Source organism: Argopecten irradians, chromosome 11 (genome assembly GCF_041381155.1).
Source record: "Argopecten irradians isolate NY chromosome 11, Ai_NY, whole genome shotgun sequence".
NCBI lineage: Eukaryota > Metazoa > Mollusca > Bivalvia > Pectinida > Pectinidae > Argopecten > Argopecten irradians.
Genome location: NC_091144.1, coordinates 35007882 through 35029390, shown reverse-complemented (window position 1 = coordinate 35029390; position 21509 = coordinate 35007882). Strand labels below are relative to the sequence as shown.

General features: G+C 38.8%; 1 protein-coding gene across 1 annotated transcript; it reads right to left on the bottom strand.

Moving 5' to 3' along the window:
* Window positions 1-11269: 11269 nt before the first annotated feature.
* LOC138334591 (alpha-(1,3)-fucosyltransferase C-like) lies at window positions 11270-12316 on the bottom strand (the record flags this gene model as incomplete). Its single annotated transcript, XM_069283240.1, has 1 exon — window positions 11270-12316. A coding segment is annotated over one exon (1047 nt), but the record flags the coding sequence as incomplete, so codon positions are not given.
* Between the last annotated feature and the right edge of the window lie 9193 nt (window positions 12317-21509).

Genomic DNA, 21509 nt, shown 5'->3' with positions numbered 1-21509 from the left:
CCGTTGTCAGTATAATGTGACCGGGTGGGGTGTGTTGCTTGGTGTCTTCGGCGGCATGCTTCAGTGATATAGCACTATAAAAAGGGCAATAGTTCCACTATACAAGAAGACATAACATTAATTTACCGCAGTCTCCCAAAACACGCATCTCGCACAACATACACGCAACACACCGCATACATGGGAGGCCGTTCTTACATGATCATAGCTGTTAATAGGACGTTTATTAATCAAACAAACAAACAAACAAACAAAATGAATAGCCGAACTCTGGAGAAACTCCCAAAAGAATTTGCCAATACTCCACACTATAGCTGTGGGGTGAATGTGCGTTAGGTTTTGAATATTCTATGTTTTAATGTGTAAATTGTAATTTATAAAGTCCAAACGTGAGAAAGTATCCATGGAATTGTATTTAGTGGAATTTATAGTTTAAGGGATAATTTAGTAGGTAACTGAGTAATTTAATATATTTTGTTCTTAATGATGCAAATTTATATTGGTTAAAGATGCTCCACCGCTGACAAATGGAGCAGACGATTTAGTATTTTTATTCAGTTACAAAAGTTTCTTACTTGAGACCATTACCACCATTGAAAAGTTTGAGCTTCTAATTTTACTTCACGTTAAAAACATAAAAAATAATAAATTGCATCTCGAAAAAATTCCGTGTCACTATATCCTATATGGAATGAAGTACTGATTGCACATGAACCAAAGACGAGGAAATAAATTATTTTATATTATTTTTTGTGTTAATTATATATATATATACACGATTAAACACCAATTATTGTTCAAATAATGAATATCATTTATGCTCTGTCGGCGGTGGAGCATCTTTAAAGTCGTACTATTTATTTATTATACGTATATACTCTGATTTTATAAAATAGCGTGTCTGTAGGTGTTATGTCCCTTTAACTATGAAATGTGTGTAAGTGTGCGGAATGCAAGATTTTATGTTTTCATTCAATTTTTTCAATAGGAAAAACATGTTGAATCATACTGCTCACTATTCGTATTTCTCTCGGCCAAGTTAGACACTACATACACATTACTCCGAACTCATGTGAACAAGCTTTCATTTAGATTCAAGCGGTTATCAGTTTCTAGCTTTTTGTATTCATATCGTCTAATGGACCTAGGGACATGTTTCAGAGGTAACGATGCATACATGACTGGAAACTGAGACTAAAAACTATGGCTACGCATCTTTATTAGCGGCTCGATGTAATGGATGTAACTTTCATTTCTTCTGCAAACCAGTCTTCGTTTAAAAGTAGGGAATACAAAACGCTTTGACGTAAATGTTCGAGCTGTTTTGGGAAGTATGGCTACAGGAAACGGTTCTGCTCATCTAAATGAAATGATGGCTTTGAATGCGACTGGATTCAGAAAGAACACGTTTACAAACATAGCACACGAAGTTAGCAAGTGTTGGAAAAGTGTCCTTGATGATGAAATACTATAAATGCCCTGCAGGTAGGGCGTTAGAATTGTACCTGCTGCTCCTATTGCATGACCGTGAATGGCGACTTAATTTAAGATAATATATTTTCTCTTCTTCCTAACTGACTTTATCCTTCCAAATGCCTCCCTTGGCACCGCCTCACTTTTGGCCTTGAGTGTGTAAAATAATTCACTTGAAATGCAATATCCTCTACTTATTCTTCACATAATTTTTTATCTGTTTTTGTGATTAGGAACTGATTTTTATGTCATGTTACTGAGAGTGTTACGTCATATTATTCATACAAAATGATGTAGTTTTTGCTCACAAAGAAATGATGTCACAATCAATAGAGAGACAACTCTATTCGAAGATGAAATATCTTTCCTTGGGTACAAATTGTTTTTTTCAATAATTATGTTATGAACTGCTCACCACTGAATCCCAGTGGCCTCCTCGTTGATGGTAAGCTTCTACAGTACCTGAACCGTTTAACGTTCCCAGCCTAACGCAAACGCAACACAAAAAAATCGTCCGTTAGCTAACGCTAACGATTGCTAACGCTAACGATTAACGATAAACGATTTACGCAATACCGGCTAACGATTAACGCAAAACGATCGGCTATGATAAACCGGATATACCTTTGTTATAATCACGGACACGGCTTGACGGTAAATAAATTACGGATCTTGACGTTCTGAAATACAAACGCAAGTACAAGAAAAACTGGAGTATGTTCGGGATTAAAGTTTCTGTATATCATATAAACATTTGCCTATGAAAACTATATGGACACGATTAAGTCAACGACAACAGTACTCAATGCAAAGTTTCCACTTTACATGTTTTGAAATACAAACGAAAGTACAAGAAAAACTGAAGTATGTTCGGGATTAGAGTTTCTGTATATCATACATGTATATGGACACGATGAAGTCAAAGACGACAGTACTCGATGCAAAGTTTCCATGAACAAAATGTACGTTTACAAAATGAATTACATGTGCAACTGTATGTATAGTGAAAGAATGGTATTATTCTAAAGTGTCATTTTACCCGATATTTCAGAAATAACAAATTGTTACAACATCGCTTTACTGATAATAACACAATGAAGACAAACACGACTGTACTCGATACGAAGTTTCCACTTCACACGTACGTTTACAAATTACGTGTACAGCCGTATGTATTAAAAGAGAATTGTTTTATTCTAAGTGTCATATTTGTCCGACATTTTAAGAAATAATAAACAATTTTTTACAACAACACTTTATTGATAATATTACCGTCACAATGTCATAACATTAGTGAAGCGATCAGTCGTATACTGGTACTTTAAACACTATCATGATATTGAAATGACGAATAAAACATTTTCACACGAACACATTTAAAATGCAGTAAATCAAATTTTCATCTAATATGTTTGATTTCTATGTTTCATAACTCAACAATTGTAATAATTAACATCTTATATTGTTTCCCGCATCAATCACAAGTTTCTGGGTTTTTGTAGATTGTCGAAAGGCTCTTCCGTTTACCACGGAAAATTGCATTCTCGGAATATTTGTTTTCATAACGGATTACACGCTGTATATTACTAGGGTGTGCATTCATAAAAGCTCATTGCTTACAATTGACTAGGCATCGATTTTAGGGTCGTACATGTACATTTACAAATGCACGTACATACGCCACAGCTACTGTAATAAAGATTGAACATTTGAATTCGTGTTTCACTATTTGCAGTTCTCTCATTTTATAGTTTATGCACATAATAAAGATATAAAGAATGAAAATATTTCACTTCCAGTTATTTATATTAAAATTAAGTCAATTATGCAAAATCATTGATGACAACGACGATGAAGACAGTGATGCACATGCATACATGTATGTACATTGAAGATTATATACAGTAAAATTGTACTGCGACAATTTTCTGCGTATATTTGTAACTGGTGTAAGAAATATAGTTATTTGATCACATTTCACATCAAGCAACTCTTCAATTTACAGTTTAAACTAATTAATTATTCATACAATGTATAAGTGCAAGTTAATTCTTTCCTACGTAATCTATACTATAGGAAGCATATTGCACACATCAAAACTTTGAAATACGACAGTACATATATGGACGTGAAATGTACTGTCACAGTGTATGGGGCACAGGTAAGTTGGGTATAAAGTTAATCTCCCTCCCAAGAAGGTGTTAATTACAGGTGAACTCCGCCCGTGGCCAGCTACAGGGGGTCGACACAAGGTAACACCAGTCGTGACCTATATACCTGTACAGGTAAAATACCCGTGCGCGTCACGCTGGGAATTGAAGAGATTCCAGTTACAAATAACAACGAACACGTGTGATTAGGTGCCCGTGACTGTCCAGTTTTTATTGATATGAGCTGATTTGACACGCGTACAGTACGTGTGAAGGCTTACAATGTAACGTACCCCTGCACAGTTCGAATTATCTACACGTGTTCTACATGAAGTTGTAGGATTGCAAACAATTACATCATTTTATTCCATTTTCATATAAATAAAAGTACTAATAAATTGCATTTAAAAATATGTACATGTAAATGCCAAATCTCACCTATTCCTCGTATTCAAACTCGTCATATTAACAGAGATTATATAAATCTCTGATATTAATGATTTTTAAATTTGACGAATTTATTTACAAATCTTCCGAGTCTTTTTTTGCGTTCTTCGTACATTGATAATATTTAACATAACAAGAACAATATTATGCAACGTGTCTGTAATAACATTTTTATATTTTTATTATCTGTTTTAGCTATTTTCTTGTGTAATCTATCAGTCGTCGTGGATACACGAAGCGGTAAACGTAATATCTTAGTAGATAAAAATGAACATTATATCCGAATCGTCAAAGCATATCACCGGCATTTAGTTCTATTTTTAGTGGTTTACGTTAGCGGAAGTGGGTCCTGCTCACGATTAACGCAAACGATTTCTAACGCAAACGATTGAAAACGCAACTAACGATTAACGATTGCTAACGCAAACGATAATGATTAACGATAAACGATTGCTAACGCTAACGATTGCTAACGGAAATAACGCAAACGCAAACGAAACGCAAATTTGGGAACGTTAAACGGTTCAGGTACTGTACTATAAAGTCATACTCCATGACGCGGTACTGAAGAAACAAATCATATATTTAACCATATTTTCAGTGAAATATACTTGTTTTGATCAACACCTTATAAATTTTAAGATTAAACACTAAAAATTTGTATTAGTTTTATATTAGAACAAGGAGGGGGTGACTTCTATGATGAAAGCATAGCGTAACTGCAAAAATCTGATTGATACCTTATTGTGAAATTGGCAACAGACTGAAATTATAATTTAAAAATATGGGCAGAATTTCATCCAACGAAAATTTATAATGGCACCATACCTTTTTACCAGTATTCACAACATGGGTATCATTTATAATGTTGGTCATTGTTGATACTACTTCATGTTTGACTTTTATTCCTTTTTCCAAGTTCCTTTTGTGCTAAACAGTCAAGGTTACTAACCATGACCTATATTAATAACAAAGGTTTAAAAAATATTTTAAAATATCCAACATAGCCATATCTAAAGTAGTAATTCTATTGAAAAAGCTGATATCAAAGTACCAAAATCAATGCATGTATATCTTTTTGTTTGATTGTTTGTTTGATTAATTAACGTCCTATTAACAGCTATGGTCATGTAAGCACGGCCTCCCATGTATGCGGTGTGTTGCGTGTATGTTGTGCGAGGCGAGTGTTTCGGGAGACTGCGGTATATTCATGTTGTCTTCTTGTATAGTGGAACTTTTGCCCTTTTTATAGTGCTATATCACTGAAGCATGCCGCCGAAGACACCAAGCAACACACCCCACCCGGTCACATTATACTGACAACGGGCGAACCAGTCGTCCCACTCCCTTTTTGCTGAGCGCTAAGCAGGAGCAGAAACTACCACTTTTACAGACTTTGGTGTGTCTCGGCCAGGGAACAAACCCAGAGCCTTCCTCACAGGGGCGAACGCTCAACTCAATTTGGAATTACCTATACATATCATAAAAATCATGTTCAAATAATATAAACCGAATAAATACGAATATGTATTGCATTTCAAGAAAATGACAGTACATGTATGAGGCGGTGCCAAGGGAGGCATTAGGAAGGATAAAGTCAGTTAGGAAGATTAGAAAAGATAAGATCCTAAATTTAGTCGCCTTTTACGATCATGCAATAGGGGCAGCAGGTACAATTCTAACGCCCTACCTGCAGGGCCAGCATGTATATCATTGTCCTTATTTGATAAAATTTATAATAATAATCATATGTTTGTTTGTTTGATTAATTAACGTCCTATTACAATGTAACAGCTATGGTCATGTAAGGACGGCCTCCCATGTATGCGGTGTGTTGCGTGTATGTTGTGCGAGGTGTGTGTTTCGGGAGACTGCGGTGTATTCATGTTGTGTCTTCTTGTATAGTGGAACTTTTGCCCTTTTTATAGTGCTATATCACTGAAGCATGCCGCCGAAGACACCAAGCAACATACCCCACCCGGTCACATTATACTGACAAAGGGCGATGATTACAAACACATAGACTAAAATGTAGTATGTAGTACTATGTACATCTGTCTTTGATTTGAGTTCTAAACAAAAAAGTGGTACCTATTGGGAAGTTGTGACTTTGGCGGGGGGTTGAAATACAGAAGAAATAGCTACACATGGAAAAAAGAAAGATATACAGTACCATATGGATTCAAAGATGCTCCAAAATCAATGAGACTAAATAACCAAAAAAAGCCATGATAAACCCCAAATATGCAATGAACCGATCAATGATAAAGCACCCTTCCTATTCCAGTTATCTGTAGCTATTTCTTCTATATTTCAACCCCCCACTCAAGTTACAACTTCCCAACCTCATGATTTTCTGTCTTTTTAGCCCCCCCCCCCCCCCCCCCCCCAACACACACATTCCTGATTGATTGTCATGTTATTTCAGGTTCCTATTCAGGTATTATTCCTTAAAACCAAAAAGGGTATACACACTGTGTACTCTCAAAGGTAGGGAACCACTTCATTCAAAAATGGAATTTACAATTTCATCTTAATTTTGAAATTTTCAATTTAATTATTAATTACTGGACTATTAAAACAGTATAGAACCCCTCGGCTACAGACAAAGTACTGTGGTACACATTTCTCTTAATTAATTACTTTTCTTCCAACTCAATCATCTTTTTCTCCAGAGCACAAAAAAAACAGGAAACAACAGAAAAGGAAAGTAACATACATGTAGGCCTATATGTTTTTCTGGAAATATATATGATGTGTTAATTCTCACAGCATAGGCCTACATGAATGTGAATAATTAAATATTATCAATGTTTGAGAGAATTTCCTAGTTGTAATTCTATAGCAGCTACATGGAATGTACGTTTACATATATACATTGTACAATACATATACATTATAAAAGTTTCTTTCCTTCCAGCTGGACATTCATGTCATCTCTCTCCAGAACTCAAATATTGTTTACAAAAAAAAAAACCAGAGACATAGATAATTTAATTAAATCTCTGCAAAAAACTACACGAATAATTGAACACATATATTGTACTTGTAAAATATCTATGTATGAGCTAATTTATTTTCACATCTTTGACAGCTACATGCATGGAAGTTGTATGGAGCGTTTTCGTGTGGTTTTAAATGGGAAATTATGTTACGATTATTTGTATTTAACCAGAGATTTAAATATCATTACTATTGAAATCTCTGATTTAACCTTCATGATTCGTTTGATGTAAAATACGACGAATGCGATGCTGCAATAATTGCCTCTTGTCGGGGCCCCATCTCTGCATCGGCCGAATATTTGTGTCGATTTCCATGTATAAAGATGCTTTTATCGAAAAATGATTACAAAGCATTGTCATTAATGTAAGAATACTTCATTTGCATCAAATGTATCATCTCAAAACAACAATTTACATACCGCATTAGTGGTTTATCACACGAAACGAAACCGACACGACCGAGAAACACATGTCCATGTTGACATTTCCACGCAGCCTCGTTTTCAAAGAGTTTGGCAATTTATATTTAGAACTGTGCTAAATTTACACGGGGCTTCCCCAAAATTTCAATGGTCAAAACTGGACACCGTAAGCAGAACTTGACCATCATTATGGTATACAATGACTTTTGGAAGGCCAAAGAACGCATTTAGACTGGTTTCCTTTGCCCGACTATTCACTTTAAAGGTAGGTTTCGCCCAACCAAATATTTTTTTTTGTCAAATCCGATAAGCGGAAAACATTTTAAAAAATACATCAATTTAATTTCTAAATGCGTATGATATTGAACAAATGTATCTTGAATACAAAATTGAAGGAAATCCTTGATTTATCACGATGTCAGGCTGACAGGATAACATTCAAATGAAGCTGCGATGGATTGTGTTGTCGAAGCTTGGCTCATGCGCATTGTTTCGCACTGAACATAAACAAAATGGGTGAATATAAGCCTGTGAAGAAAAAAATGTATCTGAATCGGCAACAAAGAGGAGGAAATTAGAATGGAATCGGTAGCACCCTAGGATATCTCTAGGGAATGAAATTCAGAGATGGCATGTAGCAATAGAAGAAACAGAAGCCACATCTCAAGCGGAACTCGCCCGATTCTATTGGGACTCATGTTGCACATGGTGAGTTAAATTTCAAAACATATGCTAGAGCACATACAGCAGCAGACTAACAACATAAATGTTTGATGTACTAAGCTAGCGAGCGTATGTAAGTAACTTGAAGTGTTCTATATATATTATGTATAAACAATCCATCGCACTTCGACTTGTTGTCTTTTTTTTCTTTTTTTTTGACTAAACATGCCGTGACAAGACTGTCACTTCTAACCGACATTTTGTTGCACGCTTCCGTTTGTTGATGCGGCCTCGTGTTGGTAAAAAAAATTACGCCATGTTCCATGTAAAGCTTGACTTCGCTCTATTTTTAGAGGAGTATTTTCCTGGTCAAGCTAGGCAATGACCACCCATATTCTTCGTTGTATGCATCGAAAATGAACTGAAGATTATATCTATGTACAGGATAAATTTCAATTTCGTATTCTTTATATACAGTATTTCATTGGGCGAGACCTACCTTTAATATTGACTATTGCTAAAATTGTTTTGAAGTTTTGACAACGTTGGGTACGACAGAGTGACCCTCTGTGTCCGTATATTCTTCATGTAGAACGCCTTAGATCGGCTTTAAAAATCAACCAAAGTGGTATTACCATAAACAATTTTTTAGTAAACCATTACTTACACTTACACTTACATCACAACCAACACTTATAACCTAGTTTCTCTTTAAACAAGATTAAACATGTTTAAAGCTTTTACATGTCTTTCAAATAAATCCTGAAAAAAGTTATATGGATTGAGACAAGATAGGTTATGTGCCAAAAAAAAACACATTCACTGATGGAAAGCCAGATAAAATAAAGAGAAATATTATTATCTATTGCTTACAATTGCATGGATGATGTATAATACATTATATTTCAGAAACTTTTTTTATTTTTGAAATTGAATTGTAAAACAAGAAGTCCAGATTTTTATAGAGTCATTTTCTTATATTTACGTATATGTATTGTTTAGAAGGATAGGGCACGAGTCACTAAAAATGGCATGCTTTGTTCAATTGTGTTTTTTGATATTTAATATTTACTTAACACAATGTATCATATTCACTATGTGTTGTTGATCCAAAGATTTAATTTGACAATTTCCACAGTGATCATGTCAGCATATCGAACCGACTATCACTTCGGCATAGAAACATCCTTTTTGGGGGATGTGGATGTGGCGCAGTGGTAGAAGGCGCAGGTATGTTTGGCTAGGTGATTGGGTGCCGTAGATCGTGAGTTCGAGGCCCGAATAGGGCACGAGTCAATAAATTGTCAAGCTTTGTTAAATGGTGTTTCTTTGATATTTATTGTTTAGAAGGAAACATTGAAAAATTAGTGGTTTTTATATCAGAGTACTATATCTTAGACTTTAAGTTGTCTATGCAATTGAACTTATATTTAGGTTTTTAACTTGTGTTGCAGTGAGTCGCTAGGTAATTTTGTACAAACTACATGTTAAGCTTTGCTTGCCTATTGTATAAAGTTATGATTGGAATGAGTCTTATCAATAGTATTGCATTACCAAGGATAATCAAGTCGGCATTGGTTTTTTTCTGCATGAACATGATTTAGTAAAAATGTTACTGTTTATTCTACTGTTCATCCTCGGATATACCGCAGTCTTCCAAAACACGCAATATGCATTGCATAGACGTTACATACATGGGAGGCCTCCCTTACATGACCATAGCTGTTAAAGTTTTATGTGCCGTATTTTGCATATTCACGAATCAAAATGAGTCTTTAGTATGTTATTTATTAACAAAAGTTACCAACATTTTGGGAATTGCAGCAGTTTCAATGCATAGGTTTTTAATTTACAAGTACAAATAAGAACTGGAAATGATTTTAATGCCAACATTATTATATTCACTTATATAGTATATAGTTTTCGGCCAGTTACAGCGTACATCACTTTAACAGGACTTAAATTTATTAAACAAACAAACAATCCTCGGAATGTTGTGTATGTGATCATGACGTAACGGTAAATAACATTAAGTAGGTCTCATATGTTTTGGCTACTCCTTGTACTGAAGCGTGCATGCTCTTTCATTTTTTTTATTACACGTACTTTAAGAGGTGATTTAGTATTGCCTTTTTGAACTGTTATGGAACCTAGAAATTAGTGAAGAGTTAAGAATTTGGAGCAGATCGTTTTCAGTGTCAGAAACATATCTTTCTGGTGTCGATTGGATATATTCTGAGAGAGAATGGAGAAATGATTTAATTATTAGAGTAAATGTCTATATATATATATTTAAAAGTTGTTATTTTTGTTGAGCAAATTCCAATTTTTGTGTCGGAAATGAAGTGCGTTTTAAGAACAAATCATTTAAATTATGAACAACTATTCCATGCATTACTACTTAAAGAACGTCTTTTTGAATCTCTATTTATATAGATATTTGAACAATAATCTACTTCCCGACGAATAATCATCAACCATTGTAACCAAGTTCAAGTTCGGGATATGTGCGTCAATTTTATCAAAATCACCTAACGGCTAATCGTACAGCTAGATGTAACGCTGAATAAATACCAATTTTGAGTTGACAGTTTATTGTAGGAATACGAAAACATGCAATCCGATGACGTCACACATCCGATTTTAGGTGTGGTTTGTCCTGCATCTGCATACAGCGAACGAAGAACAGCAGTATGACGTCATTCGATTAATAATGACGATAAGAACAATTTGTGACGTGACACTGAGAATAAGAAGTTCGAGTCCAAGGTGAAAATCTCGCCTAATTAGTAGTCCGGAACGTCAACTGGAATATCAATTTTATTATCCCACACCAAACATTTATAAAACGGCCTGGGAGTGGAATAACGCGACGTATTGTGTTCCCTTTTACCTATCGTCGAGTTGTTTTTAATCGGTTTTCATCGTTCTGACGTATCAAAATTATATATCCCGGTTATCACAATTATATGTTCCGGTTATCACAATTATATATTCCGGTTCAGGTTCGTTTAGTCTATACAGGAAAAAAATCCTGAGTACACACACGCAACTAAGGCAGTTATTGTGACGTTTTCTCATCATAGTCCTCACCCAGTAAAGGTTTGACCTAAGAAGTCAGATCCGATGCATTATGGCATGCTTGTTTTCCGTTTGGGTTTATGTGCCAAGCTGCTACGTCACGGTAAACACGGCGGTGTTTCTCCGGATTGTTTAGTCTTTCACAAATACTACAAAATGCAGCGTTCCATTCAAAAAACATATCTTCTGTTTCGTAATATTGCTTCCATTTAAAATATTCCAAATAAGCGGTCTTGTTGTTAGCTAACGTCTTCATATGTTGAGCAAGTTCTTTCACAGATTTGTAGTCGTTTGTGTTAAGGTAGGAATGAGGGGGGTGAAATATGGTTGTGTTACTGCCATCTCGTATTACTGGCACTATTGGATGCTGCATGACACGATGTTGAGATTTTTCTGTCGTGTAATCCCAACAAAGGGCATTTTCAAATGAAAGAAAAAACTTATACTTTGGAAGAACTGAAACGAAGCAATCTGGTTCAAGACTCCCTGATATATTAAAGCATGCACGATAGCGAAGATCGTTGTCACATTCCTTCAATTTAGTTCCGCATGATCCAAATATGTCAACTTGGATACCATGAGACTGTAAAAGTTTGATAAATTCATGTCTCTTGCTACGTGCTTTACAGTTACTTATAAACGCCACAGCCATCTTGTTCTTCTTAGCATAAATTTCATCCAAATCTTTCTGGTTGTATTTGGGTTTACTGCTTTTTCTAAAGTAGCCATGTTCGAGTGTAAAGTCAGCATCGCGGCGATATGACATGGTCCAGTTCACTTTATTCTTCAGGGCGTAAAAACACTTCTTTTGGAAATAGTAAGTTGGACTTTCAAATTCAGTAAATATCCAAACTTGACCTGGAGTTTTCTTTGGAGGGCAGTATCGCATGGCCCTTGGCTTAAAGATAACGGCATCTACTTTGTCCATGGATATGTTTTTGTTTTTAGTTACAATACAATCGGATACCGGACAGTTTTCAAATTTCTTTCCTGTTCCCCACGTATCAACTATCCAATCATCAAACACGGGGAAGAATTCTGGATTGTAGAAATAAATGTTCTTCTTTTTCCGAATTGCACGTTACACGGCTCATTTGATGTACATCAAATGATTAAATTACCTGTTCTATTCTGTATAGTTTTACTATGAGATAGTCCAGGGGTGTAGAGATCGTAAGTGATCGGAACCCCTGGAGTATCGAGGATGAGACGGGGTTATCTGCGTTAGTACCAATTTTATCCGCTAGGCTGCGCTCATAAATACTAGTTGTATATTCGTAGCGAAACCTTGCGGAGGATAGAAAAACTACGATAGGCAACCCAGTCTACCTTTGAAGGGATGTCTTGTTTACAGGTACCAAATATACCAATTTTGGACGAAGGCTTAATATTTAAACGTTTCAAATAGTTATTGTCTTGTTGATAGATAGAGGATCTGTCATTCGTTTACCTTCATATTAAATTTATTATAATATATTATTATATTTTCAAATGAAAAATTCGAAACAAGTATCATAAATCGAATATGAGATCAGCTTTAAGAATTTTTTGTCGATGTAAATCTAGACAAAACCACAGTGAGCTTATTGACAAGAAAAAACAGTATAAGAAAGTCGAAGCTAGACTAAAGAGAGGGTACAAACGACATCAAGGTAATTTAATGAATTTCCTCAGGAAAAATAATCCGGAAAGGTTTCATAAAATGTTTAAGAAAAAAAGTAGGCAAAACAATGGCAAAATAACAAGACAAGCTTTTTATGATCATTTTAGAAACTTGCAGCTGACGAGTGTAGATGCAAATGAAGAGGCGGCAGAGTTCTTACTAGAATATGACGTAGATAATGGAACGGTATCGTACGAAGAGCTAGACAATGATATAACTGAAAGAGAAGTAAAAATGGCAATAAATAAACTCAAACGTAATAAGGCTTATGGACTTGATGGTTTGTACAATGAACTTTTTATAACAGCAAAAGATTTTCTTATTCCATGTCTTAGGACCATATTTAACCAAGTATTTGATTCGGGACAATTGCGATCCTATTTGGAGTATTGGTACATGTATCCCTGTTTTTAAAAAGGGAGATAAAGAAAATCCTTATAATTATCGAGGAATTACGTTAGTCAGTTGTCTTGGTAAAATATTCACTTCTGTGTTAAATGAAAGGCTCGTTACAGTTGATCAAAATTATAATAAATTAACCGACGCACAATTTGGTTTCCGGAAAGGTCTGTCAACGGTAGATGCCATTTTCGCTCTGCAATGTCAGATAGATAGGGCACTAAGAAAACGAAAACGATTATACTGTTGTTTTGTCGATTATAAAAAGGAATTTGATTTTGTAATTAGATATAATATTTAACTTATTTAACTTATAAAGGAGGTAGTATAAGGCAAAATGTTGAGAATTATAAGAAGCATATATGATTATGTAAGATGTTTTGTAAAATACAATGGTACCTCCTCAGATTTCTACAAGGTCAACTGTGGATTGTTCCAAGGAGAAATTTTGTCACCGATATTATTTACATTGTTTGTCAATGACTTAGAAATTAATTTTATTAATGATAATTGCACTTTATTAGAGATTCGAACCATTAATAGTTTTCCACTCATGTACATGTATGCAGATGATATGGTGTTGTTATCCGAGTCGCCAGATGATCTCCAAGTCATGTTGAATTCCTTACAGGATTATACTACAAAATGGGGGCTTACTGTTAATGTGCAGAAAACAAAAATAATTGTTTTTAGAAATGATGGAACTATTAGAAATAATGAGAAATGGTATTACAATAATGAGCCAATTGAGGTCGTAAATAAATTCAATTATCTGGGGCCTATGTTAAACTATAACGGAAAAAAAATTAAAACTAAAAGGCATATCTCAGAACAAGGTAAAAAAAGCTTTGTTCGCTGTTATGAATGTATGCAAAAACAACTTTTTTAATATTGAAACCAGTTTGGCAGTTTTTGATTCTTATGTTAGAAGTGTTTTGAATTATGGAGGTGAAATATTGGGATTCCATAAAGCTCCTGACATTGAAAAGGTACACAACAGCTTCTTAAAAAGAGTACTTGGTGTGAAGAACAACACTACTAATGCTATGGTATACACATGTATATTTAACTCGGAAGAGTTTCTTTATCTATTATCAGGAAAATTAGAATATTTAATTACTGGATGAAACTAAAAAAATCTAACAATTGCATTTTAAAGGAATGTCTTATAGAAATGGAAGAAAATAATCATAGTTGGATTTTACAGTTGAGATTGGAATTAAATAATTTGGGTCTGGGCTATATATATGATTTTGAATCTTTTTTTAAATCTAATTCTGATCTATTTAAATTATTTAAGTTAGAAGATCTTTTATACAGGAATGTGTACGTTTGATAAATGATTCATATAAAGGAAAATTATACAAATATCTCATTACAACTTATTTTTGTCAACCTTATCTAAATAAATCTTCAGACTTTAAAGTTAAGAGAAACATATCTAAATTTCGGTTATCTGCCCATGATTTGAATATAGAGAGGGGAAGATATAAGAATATACCTAGGAATCAGAGAATATGTTCATTTTGTAATGATGATATTGAAGATGAATTCCATTTTGTTATTAAATGTAAGGTGTATGAAGATTTAAGATTAAAATTTTTTAACCATATTATATAATAAAAATCCTAGCATGTTTAAGTTATGTCAATTATTAAATACACAAAATGTAAAGGACTTAAATAATTTAGGTAAATATATTTCTTATTCTTTAGAAAGAAGAAATTTGCTGTCAGGTGAAGACCATTTTTTTTACTCTCTCTCTCTCTCTCTCTCTCTCTCTCTCTCTCTCTCTCTCTCTCTCTCTCTCTCTCTCTCTCTCTTTCTGCTATAGATTCTGCTATAGATACTACAATAGATATAGAATTTAATGGTGTTTTTTTAATTAAACTTTTATGGGTGGGTGTGAATGTTTGTGAAAGTGTATATGGTTTTGTAATGAGAACAATGCCCTTATGTATTATTATGCATGTAATTGTTTATATGTTGCGATAAGTTGTAAAACTTAAGCAAAATAAAGAATCTGAATCTGCAAGTCACATACCGACATGGTGTCTTCCCACTCAGCCAACATATCCGATTTTAACATTAGGAGGAGGAACAATAGAGAACAATGGGGGCTAATTATAGGTAAGTTATAGTCTGTTTTAGAAAATGTATTTACCAGAATGTCTAATTTGATTAACGACAACGGCCCTGCAGGTAGGGCGTTAGAATTGTACCTGATTTAGGATCTTATCTTTTCTCTTCTTCCTAAATGTCTTTATCTTTCCTAATGCCTCCCTTGGCACCGCCTCACTTTTGGCCTTGAGTTGAGCGTTCGCCCCTGTGAGGTAGGCTCTGGGTTCTGTCCCCTGGCCGAGACACACCAAAGTCTATAAAAGTGGTAGTTTCTGCTCCTGCTTAGCGCTCAGCATACAGGGAGTGGGACGACTGGTTCGCCCGTTGTCAGTATAATGTGACCGGGTGGGGTGTGTTGCTTGGTGTCTTCGGCGGCATGCTTCAGTGATATAGCACTATAAAAAGGGCAACAGTTCCACTATACAAGAAGACACAACATGAATATACCGCAGTCTCCCACAGCACGCACCCCGCACGGCATACACGCAACACACCGCATACATGGGAGGCCGTCCTTACATGACCATAGCTGTTAATAGGACGTTAATCAATCAAACACAACAACGGTTTAAACACACCATGTTCAATTCCGGATCACTCTTACTTACAATGTTCTATCGATATTCTGGAAATGGATCATAATCACCGCTTTGAAACATCTATTGAGTCCAAACGCACAGCTCCGATGTTCAACGCAAATAAAATACCTGGAGATTTTTTTAAATCCGTCGATTATATAGACGCAATTAATAAAACTAAAGACCGCATTGGGCAGGAATTCGCTTGTAATAGCGACATAAATACAGCTTATGACGCATTTGAAAAATTTCTACATACAGAAATGGAGGGAGCAGGTATGTCATCGCGTATGCATTTACGCAACACTCGTATAATAGTTACAAACGCAAGTCGTTATATAAACCTTACTGGAACGATATGTTACAGGAGAATTGGGATGCATTATGTGATAAAGAAAAAACTTGGCTGAAGTAAAAAGGTTAACCTATAATACGTCGTCGCTATAAGGAGGAGTATTGTATCGCTCGGCGACTATTCGACAAACTTCATCGCAGGTGTAAACGTAATTATCAATTACAGAAACAACGCGAATTAGAGGAATCACTTGTTAAACACGATTCTAGGGAATTTTGGCGTGATATTGGTAAAATTGGAATTGGAGAACAACGCAAGCAAAGAATTACATGGGAAGTAATTGATGGTGATGGTCATATTGTTACCGAAACTAAGGCAGTGTTAAATAGATGGAAAATAGACTACAGTGACCTATATTCTACATGCTCTACTAGCGACAATAGCTTTGATGAGGTTCACCTAAAGCGTATTCGAGAGGAAACAAATTCCGCAATTATAATATATAAACGCTTAAAATTCCGCTGTGTACAGGCTATACAGTATTCTTGTAACAGAAACATAGTTATATATAATTACATAATGTATATTTTCATTTCAGTAATACGTTACCATAACTTTAGTATGCAAATACGCTACCTACACCCATCTTTGTAGCCCCAACAAACATAAGATTTGAGAATCCCGTCTCCCTACCGTACCTCATCTCGTACTCGACGAGAGTAACATAGAGTGGTCTCCCTTACTCTTTCCTTTATGGCGCTACACAGCTCGGACGGCAATTGCATTGTGTCTATTTTGTTTCGCTGTTAGGTCCATTTATTTGACGTTTTAGTCAAATTTTTTCACACATTCAGTTGTGTGTTTACCCATCTGCCCTGTGTTGTTATCTTTTTGTACTGTCATTCGTTTTTTGTGCCTTTTTCGGCCGTTTGTTCCACGTGCTTGCCGGTGTTCCGTGCGATCCGTCATTACTGGTGACGTCTCGCTGTTTCCGGTTTGTTTACGTTTGTTTTTTGGTCGGTTTTTCGTCGCTGAGGCTTCGTTGCCGTTTTTATTAGGTAAGATTTGTGTCACCTAACACTGTTTTTTACGTGTTTAGTGTGTGTTGCTTATATTTTACGTTTTTGACGTATTTTTCTTACCTTGTTTACGTAATTGTCGTTGTAATGCCTGGTATGTCCCGCTCGGGTCAGCGTCAGGGGTCTGCTCATGGGTGTTCCCATTTCTATGAGGAACGGGACCCACATGATGCATGTCCCCTATGTCGCCCTTGTCATGAGTCCTCTCCTTGTGAACTTTGTCCAGTTGGAGAGGCTCTTGGCCAGGCCAGCATTACACCAAGGCGATCTTCGTCCTCCCGTAAGAGGGATTCGTCCTCATCTTACGGGAGGAGAAGGAAGCAGGCTTCTAGTTCTGTTTCTGTTCCTGTCTCGGTAGTTCCTGTCTCTACAGGTTCTTCTCGAGATCAGGGGGTGGTCCCTCCTGTCCAGGATGTTCCTGGAGTAGGGGAGGGGCAGCCTGACCCTGACGTTTCTCGGTCTAGGGTCGAATTGGCTGGGAATGCTCGTAAGCTTCCATGCTTGCCTTCGGGTAGGGACTACCAGCCGCCGGTCTCTGACGTTGTCAGCGGCTCCGGCATTCCAGGTGGTGTTGCTGTTGGGGGCGGTCTTGATGCCGGACCTATTCGTCCGAGTTTGGGTTCAGGGACTACAGACTTCCTTTCTGGTTTGTCCGTTTCTACTGGGATTAGTGATGCGCAGCTCTCTAATCCCGGCATCAATTCTGGTCCAACTTTCCCTCCCGTCCAGTTACCTGGTCCCGGTCCTATTAGGTCCGCTCCTGAGTGTGCTGGCTCGGTTTTCCCAGGGGGTCATCCTCAGGGTCCTGGGTTTGTTGGTCAGGTGTCCGATTTTCGGCCTCCTTTTCCCCCTGGCTTAGGGTATACGGGTGCCTGCGGGCAACCATCCTTGGGCCGCCCAAACCAGCCTGCGGATGGTTTTGGGTTTCAGCAGCATCCCGGCAGTTATGGGCCTAGCCCATACATGTCCGGGTTTCCACTTGGAGGGAGTGGTGGTCCAACCTCGTCCTTTGGTCAGGTTGGCCAGCCCCAGTCTCAGGCAGGCCAGTTTGGCCAGTTCTGGGGTCACTCCCAACCCACGGGACCTTTTCCGTATTTTCAGGGATACGGTTTTAACCCCATGGCTATTCCTTCTTGGAACCCTTGGGGTTTGGTCTCTCCCTCGCGGAGACCTGTCAGCTGTTCGGTTGCTCCCCCCAACCTACTGCTGCTTCGGGGGCCGTTACGGCCGGTCCTAGAAAGGTTCGCCGGACCTTTAGGACTTCTGCTTCTCGTGCAGTCCCGTTTGTCTCCGAGTCCAAGGGTCGAGCTTCGTCCGTTAGGTCGAAGCCCTCAGCTTCTGTGGTTAGGAGTTCGGCTCCTAAACGCCACTTGTTGGAGCCTGCTCAGGAGAGTTTTCCTGAGTCTGTCTCTTTTGCTGGCCCTTTTCTCCCCGTTAGGACCTCGGGTCCAGGCAACGAGGAGGATATGGACTGTGAGGTCGTGGGTTCGGCAGAGGATGATGATGTTGTTCATCTCTCCCCTGGCTGCTCCGATATTGACCAATCTGGTTTGTCGGATGCAGATCCTCAGGTTGAGGATTTCCAGGAGGAGGGTGACCTCGAGGCTGCTGAGGTGGATGCCCAGCAGGTTTTGTCTGGGATGCGGGCCCTTAGGGCCGATGTATCTCGGATTCTCGGGGCGGAGGTTTGCCCACCACCTTCCGCATCATCCATCCCGGAGTCCACCACCCTTTTGGGTTCTTTGGTGGCTCCACGGGCATCTGCTCAGTCAGATCACTCACTGCCAGAAGGCACTATTGTGTCTTCAGCTCTGGCCACTGCCCAGTCTCGAGTTATGGAGAAGAATTCTTCTTCATCTCGCACGCCTGGGTTTGCCGGGTTGCAGCTCAGTGTTGGTGATTTATCAGAGGTTCAGGCCTCTGATTATGCCATTCACGATGGACTGCTGTCCTCTCAGCCAGCTAAGCTGTAGTCTAGAGAATTGGCAGCTTGGCCCGGCAAGTCAGTGGACCAGGTGGTGTTCGGCTCCAAGGAGCACCACAAGATGGAGAGGCTGCTGCGCCTTTCCATTCAAATTCTGTCTTATATAGACTTTCTGACGGTTAGTCTATATAGGGTATCCGATGTGCCTGAGGGTCGGATATCTGAGACAGAGCAGGCCGACATTCAGGACAGAGTTACCTCTGCCCTGAACAGGGCATTGAGAGCCCTTGGCGTCTTTACAGGTGTCATTGCTCGCCAATGTCTTGTTGGCTAGGCGTTTTTCTGTGTTGAAAAACCGCCCGGTCGAAGAACCTTACCGGTCCCGATTGTTGACTGCCCCCTTCTCTGGGTCCACTCTTTTTGGAGGGACTCTTCCTTCTGTTCAGAAGGATTTGAAGGAGGACTCGGTCGCTTCTGCCCTTCTTTTGAAGAGATTGCAGACCGTGAAGGCCAGTACCTCGTCAGGGGTCCGTGCCTCCCAAGAAGAAGGCTAGAACTTCAGCTCCTCAGTCTACTGCACAGCCGAAGTCGAAGCCTTACTTCAAGGGCAACAAGGGGAAGGGTAAGAAGGGCAAGAACCCTCCTGGGGGTAAGAAGAAGAGTTCCTGACTCTTTTTCCCCTCCTTGGCCATTCCAGACGAGGGGTCTGTTCTGGAGGACTCCGCTCCTCCAGTTTTAGATTCCGGTCCTTCTCCCGCAGGATTCAGTTTCGGGTTAGGAAGCGATTCTCCCGCCTGGGAGGGTCTCGATCTTCCTCGTCCCGATCTTCCTGTAGGAGGTCGTCTGTCCTTCTTCCTCCCAGAGTGGAAGGAAATCACAGAGGACACATGGGCCTTGTCTGTGGTCAAGGAGGGGTTGGGCATTCCCCTCTTGCGGGATCCGCCCTTGGCATCAAGACCTATCTTCTTCCCTCCTCCGGGGGATCCAGAAAAGACACTTGCCATCCAGGAGGAAGTAAGGACCATGCTTTTAAAGGGCGCGGTCGAGGAGGTGCCTATGGTGGAATGCACTCCGGGCTTTTATTCCAGAATGTTTCTGGTTCGGAAAAAGTCCGGAGCTTGGCGTCCCATCATAGATCTAAGTGCCTTCAACAGGCACGTAGATTCTCCTCACTTCAAGATGGAGACTCCACGGAGCATCATAGCTTCGGTGAGAGAGGGGATGTGGGCTACTTCAGTAGATCTGAAGGATGCCTACTTCCACATTCCCATCAAGAAGTCGGCACGGAAATTCCTCCGTTTCACTTGCAACGGGAAGGTTTTTCAGTTCCGGGCCATGCCTTTCGGGCTCACGACAGCTCCTTTGGTTTTCACCAAGCTGCTGCAGGTTGTCGTGGGGTTTCTGCACTCCAGGGGAATAGATGTTCACATCTATTTCGACGATTCCCTCATGATCCACCTAGTGCGGGAATCTTTGGTGCAGAACACCCGTCTGGTCCTGAAACTTTTGCTCAAAGTCGGCTTCATTCCTTCCAGAGAGAAGTCCGAGGTCTCCCCTTCTCGAGACTTTGTCTTCCTGGGAAACCGTTTCAACACGGTTCAGGGCATTGCCCTTCCACCTTTGGAGAAGTTCGAGAAGGCCAGAGATCTTGCTCTGACCTTCATCAGTTGGTCACACGTCCAGGTGCGTTGGTTTCTCAGTTTTCTGGGTTATCTCAACTCCCTGGCAGATGTAGTCCCCCTTGGGAGACTTCACATCAGACCTCTCCAGATGTTTCTCCTCGCGAACTGGGTTCCTGCCAGCAGGGAATGGGAGGCTTGGCTTCCTCTCAACAAGTCCGTGAAGGAGTTTGCACGGTGGTGGACTCTCAAAGACAATGTTCTACAGGGGGTTCCGTTGTCCAAGCCAGCTCCCACCATGACCTTGTTCACGGACGCGTCCATGACAGGTTGGGGGGCTTACCTCGATGGCCATTGCCGGTCGGGGGAATGGTCTGGGGATCAGCTCTCCGAGCACATCAATGTGCTGGAGATGAGGGCTGTTCTGTTGGCTTTGCAGGCTTTTCGAAAGATTCTGCATTCCAAGGTGGTTTGTGTGGCTACGGACAACTCTACGGTTGTCGCGTATCTGGAGAGACAGGGGGGACAAGGTCCCGCGTCCTTTGTGCCCTCGCTATCCGTGTTCTTCTTCTCTGTCAGGAAATGCAGTT